Below are 12,030 nucleotides of genomic sequence, written 5' to 3' on the forward strand. Positions count from 1 at the left end.
TGACCTTTCTTAATAGGGAAATAGCTCTTAAGACGAGTAAACATGAGGATAAATCTCTCTTCACTTCCTGACAATTCCTTCTGTGTATTCAGCAAGGTTTCAGCTTATTTGCCTTTCTGGCTTCTTTCTGATGGAGAGGTGATTCTTAAAGGGCAGGGGTGTATCTAAGAGCTGACCAGGTTGACCCCCACAAAGGGCACAGGCCCAAGAGGGTGCAAAAAAGCATGGCTCTCCACTCTGGCTCGGGGAGTCCTGTCTGCCTGGCACTTGCTCCTCAGGGCAGGTTGCTCCTCTGCTGCTCTGGGTGGCTAGACATGCTATTCTACCTCCTGTGGGCGCCTTTGCAGAGGAGCACAAGAAACACGGGAAGGGGGCACCCATACAGCTCCTTGCTAAGGGCACAAGGGAGCCTAGATGCACCTCTGTGAAAGACACAGAGAGTTAGCCTTGCTTTGCACAGAAATATATAGATATAAAATTTACATTTCAACTGTTCTGTTCTTTTTTGCAAACTACCTCGGGAATGTAATTGAAGGGTGATATAAAATATTTACAATGCATGAATGATTAAGGAGGGGAGGAAGTTGGAATACCATTATCTGATGGAGCTTCTTGAGCTACTAAATCCATATTTAGGTATGACTTTCATTCATTTGGCTTGCTTGACACCCAGTGACTTTTTATCCTCCAAATGCTTGCATCTAAAATCTGTTTTATCGCCAACTAAATATCTATCCAGTTACCCAGTCAGGGTGGATTTTTATTCTTGTCTAATTTCTACATTCTGTATTACAAAACACATTGAAACATACAGAAACTTGCAATGTAAACCTTTTTTCTGATAGCTGTGACCTTTAAAAACACACACTATTTGCTGATACTCTGCCATGGATCTGGGGCTTCCTGCCAAATTAGTAAAGTCAGGAGCATGTAGCTCTTCTGGGATATGCAGCAAAATGCAAATATTTATTAAAAGTGCATGAGGTTCCTTAATTTTGCTCTTTTCTGGACAGACACACACACTGTGCAAACACTAGCACATTTATTCGTCTTGAAGCAGGAGGAGTACAGAGTACCAAAGGTGAAAGTTCACATCCAGTTTCCCTTTTCTTGCTCTGAACGAATTTGATATAATTGAGACCATCACACAGTGTCTACACTAAATGAAAATGATTAATATTTTTGTTCTTTATCTAACTATCCTGTGGAAGCTCAGCCCCCAAAGTCCCCTTTATTTAAGTCATATATGCCCTACTATTTGCCGGAAGCTCTGCTGGCTGTGTGTCACCTGTAGATTTCACCCTCAGTTGCTGAAGACAGCTTCACTGTTCAGCCTGCCACATTAAGGCATCCTCTGTCCACTCCCTTTTGTTTCCTATTTCACTTTCTTAACTAAAAAGCATAATTTGTCTAAGTGATTTGCATTATTTCTATCTAAGAACTGAATTGCTAGAAAAGGGAAAAGTCATCAGGAATATAAATATTAACATTATGGAGAGGCAGAAGAGCCACAGAGCCTTTAAGCAGTATAATTTAAATGCACCTCCTGCCATCTTTTCAATGGCTACACAACATGGAAGTGTTTTTTAATCACCGTGCTCCAGACTCCGAGCTGAAACATCCAGCTGACATACAACTTCAAACCGTTTTGCCTCTCCGGCTAAGGAAAGCTTAGAAGTCTCTTTATTCCAAACAAAACAGGATTAAAGCTGGGAAGATGTGGTGTTTGCTTTGAAAATGAGCAAATCTAAAGTAGCGCAAATGGCTAATAGCTTGTGTTTATTTATAGCTTTTCCACTGTCACAGTAAAGACCAAATTTAGTACAACACAAAGGAGAGGAAAAAGGATGCTCACAACCATGTTGATGTACTCCTTGCAGGAAACATGAAAAATATAAGGAATACTGTAAAGGGGTGGAAACAGAGATATAAACTTCTCCTTATTCTGCATGTGTGCTAGGAGGAGGGTAGCCACTGCCAGACACCTCTCATTTTCTGCCTAATGTTCTTGTGTTTGGATAAGTGGTACTCAAAGTCTGTAGAAATGAAGAACTGGAATACAGCTATACCTTTTCCCACACTAGCAAGGACACACACGGTGCTTCCAGACTATTCCTGTTTTCAGGTGGGGCTCAATCCAATACTGGCACATTCAGGTTGTACAATTAAAGTTGATTTGACACTCTTGTGCAGCAAACCCACTTCCTTTTTGTGATAAGGAAAGTGCTGGGAAGAAAATGTGCTGGGAAGTGTGACACAACGATGGCCTGACACAGCGTCATATAGGTAAAGGGACCCCTGACCATTAGGTCCAGTCGTGACCGACTCTGGGGTTGTGGCACACGTCTCGCTTTATTGGCCGAGGGAGCCGGCATACAGCTTCCGGGTCATGTGGCCAGCATGACTAAGCCGCTTCTGGCGAACCAGAGCAGCACATGGAAATGCCATTTACCTTCCCGCCAGAGTGGTATCTATTTATCTACTTGCACTTTGATGTGCTTTCGCACTGCTAAGTTGGCAGGAGCAGGGACCAAGCAACGGGAGCTCACCCCATTGCGGGGATTCGAACCACCAACCTTCTGATTGGCAAGTCCTAGGCTCTGTGGTTTAACCCACAGTGCTACCCACAGCATCATATCGCTCCCTACAAATACCTCCCTGCAAATAAATCAGAATGAATGCTCACTAAACAGGTGATGCCTGAAGTGACCATATACATCTGACTTTGTTCCTGGTGGAGGCTGCTCCATTAGGGCAAATGGGGCACTACCCCTACCAACCTCTTTGTACTCTCAGCCAGCCCTGCTTTCTTTCAGTCAGGGGCGGGGGGTCACTGTATGTCAGCATCTTCCTAATTCCTTGGTCTCAGTGTTGCCTCTGGTAAAACTCAACAGGGAGAATGATAAGGACAAAATTAGAAATAGCTGGCTCTACCTGTCATTGACACTGGCTACATCCATTGTTGGTCTCCCTGCCTTCCAACCTACCAGTTCCAATGGCACCAGGAACCACTGATGTTACCCATGTCTCTCTTACTGGCATTGACATTGGCTCTTTTTCTGTCTCATGAGAGATACCAATTTCTTTGTAAAATTGGTCATTTCTTGTCTACAACTGGAGCCAAGCTGATGCAGGATGCTAACTTGGGGTTCCACTAAAGATTATACTGGTGCACAGACTTGAAGAAGCTGTGGCAGTGCTGGGCAAGCTGACTTCCAGCTGTTTTTTATTACTAAGGAACCCCTTAAAGGTTACAGGTTCTACTACAATCAGCAGGAAGATGAACATCCTTGATAATTGGCCATGATGACAGTGACAGAAGGGAATTGGAGTCCAACATCTGGAGGGCCACAGATGAGCCACCCTTTATTAAATAGTCCCATTATATTATTGCCAAAATAAACCTCTCCCTCACCAAGCTAGATGCTTTTGAATGGCCAGCCATATTGAATTGCTTGGAAGAAGGCAGAGGCAAGTCTGGGGAGAAAAACCAAAGGGACAGGAGACAGACAGGGCAAAAAGTGGAGACATGGAGTGGAAATTCTGTTAAGGACAACTGGTCAAGAAGTCCAGAGGCAACCCAGAACTTATAAAAATGGAAAGGACCATGCTGGAAGTCCTATGATGAGACAGACATTTAGTTATGTGTGTATATGAGAGGCTGGAGGTCCACCAGATGAAATTGAGATGGAAAAACCTTACTGGGTCTCTGAGAAGCTCATTTAGGAAACTAATAATAAGAAGAAGAAAAGTTTGGATTTGATATCCTGCTTTATCGCTACCCGAAGGAGTCTCAAAGCGGCTAACATTCTCCTTTCCCTTCCTCCCCCACAACAAACACTCTGTGAGGTGAGTGAGGCTGAGAGACTTCAAAGAAGTGTGACTGGCCCAAGGTCACCCAGCAGCTGCATGTGGAGGAGCAGAGACACAATCCGGTTCACCAGATTAGGAGTCTACCGCTCTTAACCACTACACCACACTGGCTCATAAATAAAACACTGTGTTTTATTTCCCTTAAGGGAGAATGTAGATATATTTTCCTGTTATATATTTTGTGGGAAGGTGAGTGCATTGCCAGTCTTTCTTCAATGAAATGGGTATTTTGTGGTTCCTACAACACTTTCTTAGATTTCCAAATGTGCTCCCAGTCTCAAAAGTTTAGGGATCTGTGCTCTGTGTTCTGTTGTCTTCTCCCTTAGCTCAGGGCTTGTTTTATGATCAGCTCCTTGTACACCTTTTTACAAATAGCAAAAGAAGCATTCCCACATTTCCTCCAAAGGGGTGATGATTTTGTCCCCATGTGGATTTAAATGGTACATTATATTGCTTCAGGCCAAAAAACAGATGTGAAGACCATGTCCTACAAAAACATCATGCAATATTAGCAAATTTATTCACATACATATACAGTGCTTTTTCTGGGGGTACTCAAATGTATGCAGTACTGGCCCCCTTTTTCCTTTAAAAAAAGCACTCACTGCATATGCCTAGTATGTTAAATATCTTACCAGAGGCAATTGCCTGCCTCAAACAAATTTAGGCTACAATCCTATACTCAGTTACCTGGAACTAAGTCAAATTGATCTTGATGGGACTTTCCTTTGAGTAGACATGTGTAGGATTGCATTGTCAAGCTGCATGATAGACACGCTTTCATATTTAAGTTAACTGTTAATACGTCTTTAAAGCTTGTAGCTTTACATATTTCTTTTTGTAACTGAAAAGAAGAGTTGACGGGGAAAATGTTCACAGTCATGTTGTAATAATAGCTGTCTACTGTTTTAAAATGCACATTTTGTAATATGAATTTGAAGGGGCTTTGTCACCTTAAATCTGCCAAGATTCTTTACCATTACAATTTTTTAAGGCATAAAGAAGAGAGTTAATTAAGCAGCTGTGGGTTTGGAAAGGGGTTGTTTAATTCTTTTTATTGAGTTATAATATTATATCAGGTCCATAATACATAGAGTGCTAAAAACGAACTGAAAAATATTAACATAATAAAAGAAAAACAATTGCAGTGCAGATTTAAAGTAAGAATTTATCTTTTGGAAATCATTTCAGATGTATGATAATTAAAATGTCTCTAACAAAATTAAATAATCTTTTTGTTTCATATTACAGTTCCAGGATGTAGAGCCACACAAGGAGGAGAAATGACGAAAGGAAAACAAGAATTTAAGAAACTCAGATCAACTAGATCCATTAAAAAGCTGGAGGTGGAAAGCTCCATTGTCCCTGAATATTAACATAAGTTACAAAATTGTACCAAAATAAATTGCATCCAAATAAATGTGTGTTTTTTCACGTTGGCCTCTGAGTACTCTTAATTTAAATGCCAATTTTCCCAATGGTGTGATGTTCTATACTTTTGTGTCCCAAGCAGCTATGGTTTTGATATTAACATTTTTGAGGTTTACACGAATTTTTATAAGATGTTGATTATAAGTTGTATGTGCTGTATTTTCATATTTGGCATGTATTAATTTGATTTTAAATAAGTTAGTATTGTGAACTTCTGAAGTCTAAGATTATTATGTCTTCTCTGCAAAATTTTGTTATTAGATAGAAAACCATTTAACGTGACATATTTGAAACAAACTTTTTATGGGGAAAAACAACCTCGCTAATATTTTTCTTCTGGAATTTTTATGAGTGTGTGGGTGTCTTTTCCTCATTCTACAAAACTTGAGTTAGATTTTGTTTTGATTTTTGCTCAAAACTTACATCCCACCCCATAAAGGGGTGGGGTTTTCATGCTATATCCTATTCTGTAGTCCAAAAGTGAGTCAAACGGATTCTATAGTACCAAGTGGGAAGATTTGGACCTGTCACTGATTCAGAGAGTCCTTAAGCCACAGTTACAAACTGCCCTACAATATAAAAAGCAACAAAGGTTGCAACCCTATACATGCTTAGTTGGGAGGGAACCCTGTTGTAAAGAATGAAGCTTTCTTTTGAGCCAGACAGCACTGAAAACGAATTGTTGAAAAATCTTAAACAGGGGTAGCAGTTTGATTTCCCACATCCAGGATTAATAAAACTGTGTATTGATCAGAAACCATCAAACGATCAGTTAAAGCAAAACAAAGCATAAAGTCTGTTCACTTCCTTCCCCTTTCTGCCTTTAAACCTTATTAACAGATGAAACACTGAGCAGGGAGGAAATCCATAACGGTGAATTTAGTGTGCCATCTAGTGACCATTTATTTTGCCGCAGGAACCACATACATTTCTCCTGTAGTTAAGAAAAGTTGTTGGTCTTAGACCAGAGATCAGGGCCAGCTCACCCATGAGGCAAGGTGAGGTGACCATCTCAGGCAGCAGGGTCCACCGGGTCAGCAGATCCTGATTTCAATCTTTCTTTCACTGCTTGTTCCTAGTGTAGACCTTCCCTAAGCCCTCCTTTGCTAGCAAGTGGCGGGGGGCGGGCACCATTTTAGGGTTTGCCTCAGGTACCAAAAACTCTTGGAACGGCTCTGCCAGAGATACAGCACAGAAATGATTGGACATCTGGTTGGGCACTGTGAGCATGGGATGAAGAGCTAGATGGGCCTTTTATCTGACCCTGAGGGTTCTTCTTATGTTCTTGCATCTCCAGACTAAACTTCAGAATGCCCTGCATCGTCAAGAAGAAGACCTGAAATCAACCTTCTGTCTCCATTGTCACAAACTGCAGTTCTTATCAGCTCTGAGAAGACAGAACTGCAGCACAGACTGTTGTTACAATGACACAGCAGGACTAATTTCTGAGTAGACATCCATAGGATTGGACTGTATATTCAGTATGCACATCTACAATATGAATATGCATTTGACACAAAATGGGCTGGGCTCATCAATCACAGAATTCTGAATTGTCTCTTGAGGATAATTGCCATTGGTTCTCCTCACCTGTTGCGCCCAAATCTTCCCCTCTGGATGAAAAGGAGTAAGAAGCCCTCCTTGCCCCCGGAATTGTATTGCAGCTCATTCATCTGTGAAGCTTATATTTGTAATCTGTATCTATATAGCCAGTGCAGGGGGTTTGCTGAAGCTGGATTGTCCATATAAAGCCACGGAGAGAATGTTTACTCTTCTCAAAAAAATAGGAAAGGGAAAAGGTTGCAAAGAAGCACTTTAATTTATTGCTCTAAAGGACCCAGCACACAGCAAACTGCCTGTATCCAGAGCAACCAAATCACATATGAAAGATTTCTATTGTACATAGTACAGGGGTAGTGGCTGCTAGTGCCATTGACAACAGCAGGTAGGCTCATGGTAACAGGGCAATAGACAAAAGATAATGGAACTGGAATGCTGAATCCAAGGAGCAACAAACAATCCAGAGATAATGAGTGAGGAAAACTGAGGGTCGGAGGAAATTGCAAGAGAAATCTCCATGACTATATAGGCGAGCTCAGAACTGCTGCTCGTGCAGCACTATTGCTGCTTGACAAGCCTGCACGTGTACGATTGGTAATTGTGTTCCCTATGATATTGATATTCCATTTACAATCAGCACGACAAAATTATCAAGGCTCAGCTTCGCAGGCGTCTCATCTCTTTGTTTGGTACAAAGCATAGCTGTGATCGGTCGCGTTCTATAGAACAAAGATCGCCCACTGGTCTGGAGCCAAAGGTTCCTTTCCTTTGAGAGAAGGAATCTTCCTCCATCCAACGAAGGAGAACTTCCATGGAAGGAAGCTGCTTCTATCAGAAGATCTTTGGATCCAAACTACTGTATTTTATAATGTGGTTAAAAAACAAACAAACCTAACTTCATTTGGTTTATAGGATTTATTACAAATCACAAAAAAGGAGATAATAAACATCAGATATTATCTTTACCACCTCAGCCCACACCAAAATTTCACCTGTGTATCATGTCTTATTTTAAAATATTAGATTGATAATTAATTTAAATATAATAAAAATATTACATCTGACGTTTTCCTATATACCAAGTAATTGCCTGCCACTTATGATAAGGGGCAAGACTAGAGAAGGAGATGAACTTTTAGGAAATGTGTTCCTTTTTCTGAAATTCACACACTGGGCATACTGGTAGGTTTGCAGAAATACGTCCCGGCGTTTCTGTGGCAATTGCGCAATCGCAGTGCCATGTTGAGTAGAACAAACTCTTTTCATGAAACCACAACACTGTTTCCGTCAGCCTGACTATAAATGGTCCATCAGATACAACACAAATTTGCTAGGTTTTAAATTCCCTGAAAATTCTGATATGAGGTAGGTAATAATAATGCTACCAACCCTGTTAAAGGCTGTTTTTTTCATATGCCATGGTATAAATAATAATAATACTGCCAGCTTTTAGTTATGCCAAAATTACTTTACTGCTCCCCTGCCCTCTTTTATCTCTAGATGAATGCTTGGCCATGGTACCATCAGGAGGAGGACTTTAGGATCAGCATCCTGGGCCACACAGCAGAATGAGTAAGAGGACCTCCAAACACAGTACTGTATATTTTGAAGTAAGTGAGACAATATACATTACTATCTAAAGAGCCCCCCACCCCAGGTAATTAAGTCCAGAGTCAAAAATTATCTAACTGCATTGCTGATATTTGGATCTTGGTATGACATCAGGAGACAGATTGCTGGTGTTGGTCCTCATTCAGTGTGTACTAGCTTTGCAAGAGGAAAGAAACTGCCCAAGCCTAGCTTCTGTTTTAGAAAGGAGCTTCAGGCAATGGTAGCTTTTCCCCTCAGCAATAAGTTTGTTACCTGGAATGGCTGTATAACGGTCACAGCATTTCTCTGCATTTATTTATGTTACACTCTGTGAACCCAAGTAGAGTCTTGAAGCCGGAACAGACCAAAGGTCCACCCAGTCTAGCAGCCTGCTTGTCCACAGTGACACAGCCACGTGTTTCCCGGAAGTCGATAAGCTGGGGGCAAAGGCATGAGCCTTCGCACACCAGCTCAGCAGTACATCACTATGCCGTGGTGGAGAATTTGGGTGGCTGTGGGTGTGGGGAGCCAAAGCTGCACCTTGCGGTTTTTTTCTCTACGCAGCTCCTTGGAAGACTATAAATTACCAGTAATTCTATTAAGCAGGGATGTCAATGTGAATAAAATGGGGGGGGCAGCTAAGCTCCACCCCACATAATCACATGATGCGGCATTTGCACACCATTTGAATGGCAGTGCCCATCAACTTTGGGGTGAGCCTTGCAGGGAGCCTCAGAGGCAACTAAGCGAAATAATACACATTGCCATGTAAGAGTCACCTCCCACTACAACACCATAAAGTCCAGAGTCTAAAATTACCTAATAGCAGCACTGGTAAAAGTTAAAGGTAAAGGGACCCCTGGCCATTAGGTCCAGTCGTGGCCAACTCTGGGGTTGTGGCGCTCATCTCGCTTTATTGGCCAAGGGAGCCGGCGTACAGCTTCCGGGTCATGTGGCCAGAGTGACTAAGCCACTTCTGGCGAACCAGAGGAGCGCATGGAAACGCCGTTTACCTTCCCACCAGAGTGGTACCTATTTATCTACTTGCACTTTGACGTGCTTTAGAACTGCTAGGTTGGCAGGAGCAGGGACCAAGCAATTGGAGGTCACCCCGTCACGGGGAGTCGAACCACCGACCTTCTGATCGGCTAGTCCTAGGCTCTGTGGTTTAACCCACAGCGCCAGCAGCACTGGTACCATCAACCTATTACCATGCTGTGGTTTGGGTTTCATATATACAGTGCCCTGGTTTGCACTCATAAAAATCTGTGATTGAAACTAAGAGCATAACAAATGTTTGTTTCCTGTAAAGGAAGTGCATACAGTCTCATTTGCATTATAGGTATAATACAAATGAGCATCTCCATATTTGGAATCGCAATGACGCAAACCAGATAGAGCATCTAAAACAGGCCTGAATTTTTTGAATGCTTTTTAACATTTTAGCACCTTCTTGAAATCAGTCATTTTAGTATGGGAACAGAGCTAAATACAGAATCAAGGTAAGTTGAAGCAATCACTGGGACAGTCTCTGAAAGTTCTTGAGCATACGAGAGGCTCACATGTGTATTTCATGAAAGAAGCTATACAGCAACCTAAATCACTTCAGCTCTTTTTCTAATCCCAAAGAAATGAATCCCTCTCTCATTAGGCTCCACATAGGTTCAGATGTTATACATTGTGGTAATTATTTCCAAATCACAAGTGCAAACACTCACCCTGATTGGAAAATTAGCAGATTTCAAACTCGGGTAATTTGTTCTTAATGAGGAACTTGTTGAACTGAATTTAACAATTAGCTCACTCCCTTTGCTGGCTGAATGTGATAGGGTTATGTGGAAGAGATCAAATATTCATCTAAGTGATTTCAGCCAAAATGTGAGGGGAGGCGATCAAGGTTGTAATCTTACACACACTTACTTGGGAGTAAGTGCCACTGAATTTAATGGGACCTATTTCTGAGTATTATGGGACGCAGGGTGGCGCTGTGGGTAAAACCTCAGCGCCTAGGACTTGCCGATCACATGGTCGGCGGTTCGAATCCCCGCAGCGGGGTGAGCTCCCGTCGTTCGGTCCCAGCTCCTGCCCACCTAGCAGTTCGAAAGCACCCTTAAAGTGCAAGTAGATAAATAGGTACCGCTTTATAGCGGGAAGGTAAACGGCGTTTCCGTGTGCTGCGCTGGTGCTGGCTCACCAGAGCAGCTTCGTCACGCTGGCCACGTGACCCAGAAGTGTCTTTGGACAGCGCCGACTCCCGGCCTCTAGAGTGAGATGAGCGCACAACCCTAGAGTCTGTCAAGACTGGCCCGTACGGGCAGGGGTACCTTTTATTTCTGAGTATACATACTTAGGATCTGGCTGCAGAAAAAGTCAGTACTCAATACTTCTATTCCTCCAGTGCTATTATGAAGCAGCCAAGACTGTGATTCTAAAAGGAGGTGTATAGTTGATCATTCTTCAGACCTGAAGATGATAGAACAGAATAAGGATGGATGGATCTGCCAGTCTCACTTTCTCTCTCTTTCTCATTTTCACGGTCTGAAATTCAGTTCACTACATTTTTGTATCAGTTTCTGTCTTAAAAATATAAAAAAGTCATCACCAAAAATTACCAGCATTTTAAGGTGTATTTCCCTTAATATACACATTTGGATGCAATTTTCCCAACTAGAAGCACTTTCAATGCTTTTTTTCACTAATACATATATTGTTATGCACACCTTCCCCTAATATACACATTTTTTTGTCTGGAGAACTGCATTGCATAATTTGGAAAGTATGGATTTTGGAAACTAACTGTGTGTAGGTAGATTTGTATTAAAATGCAAACTGACCCAAGTTTCTCTTCCTTCCCTGTAATAGAAGTACAGTTGCCTGTGGGTGCAGATATTCTTGTGCGGGGGGGGGGGGGAGAGAAGTGAGTCCCACTAACAGTAGCTGGTCACACAGGCTTTACAGGCATTTCAAGCACTACAAAAAAGAAAAGAAAAGAAAAGAAAAGAAAAAGCTTGTGTGGGACAGAAAAAAATGTGTTTCAACCCACCAGTCAACACTAGTTCTATCCCAACACCAATATCTCCAGAAAACTATAGTGTCTACCTAGCAAGAGGAAGAGAGGAAGGGACTCCTGCACTTTGAAGAGTTGTGTGAAGAAGTGAATTTCAGCAAGCGTAACTTGTGTGGCAATCTAAACCTCCTGACATTCGGATTTCTACACAACCGTTAAAGATGTAGGATCTGTTATCTCTCACACATCTGAGCCCCCTACATGATTCTTTAACAGTCCAATCTTATGTATGTTTATGCAGAAGAAAGTCCCAAAGGGGCCCGCTACCAAATAAGTGTGCATAGGATTTCTTTGTAAGCCTAATTTAAGAGAGCAGCCAGTGCTGTGTGTTAGATTCTTGAAAATAAGTGGCAAGCTTTGGCCTAGTGTGGGCACAGTCCAATAAACCATATTTGTTAGATGAAGAACAGGGATGGTTCTACTCCATCTTTATTCATTTTCCCTCGTTAGGAGTGGGAACCTTGTGCACCTCCCACCCAGATGTTGCTAGTATACAACTTCCATCTGTT

At 41.9% G+C, this 12,030-nt stretch overlaps 1 protein-coding gene across 3 annotated transcripts in view; it reads right to left on the reverse strand.

Moving 5' to 3' along the window:
• Positions 1-12,030, reverse strand: part of LOC309530819 (organic solute transporter subunit alpha-like) — a 30,044-nt gene that overhangs the window by 2,968 nt on the left and 15,046 nt on the right. Inside the window, exon 9 of one of the 3 annotated variants that reach the window (XM_082219981.1) lies at positions 10,789-10,917. The exons of 1 other annotated variant lie outside the window; for it this stretch is intronic. In XM_082219981.1, coding sequence (XP_082076107.1) covers positions 10,905-10,917 — 13 coding nt within the window. In that variant the 3' untranslated portion in view covers positions 10,789-10,904. Of the gene's footprint in view, positions 1-10,788; positions 10,918-11,360; positions 11,425-12,030 lie in introns of those variants that run through there. One more of the 3 variants, XM_082219982.1, reaches the window with a different exon arrangement.

This window comes from Podarcis vaucheri (assembly GCF_965113315.1).
Source record: "Podarcis vaucheri genome assembly, chromosome: 4".
NCBI classification, from domain to species: domain Eukaryota; kingdom Metazoa; phylum Chordata; class Lepidosauria; order Squamata; family Lacertidae; genus Podarcis; species Podarcis vaucheri.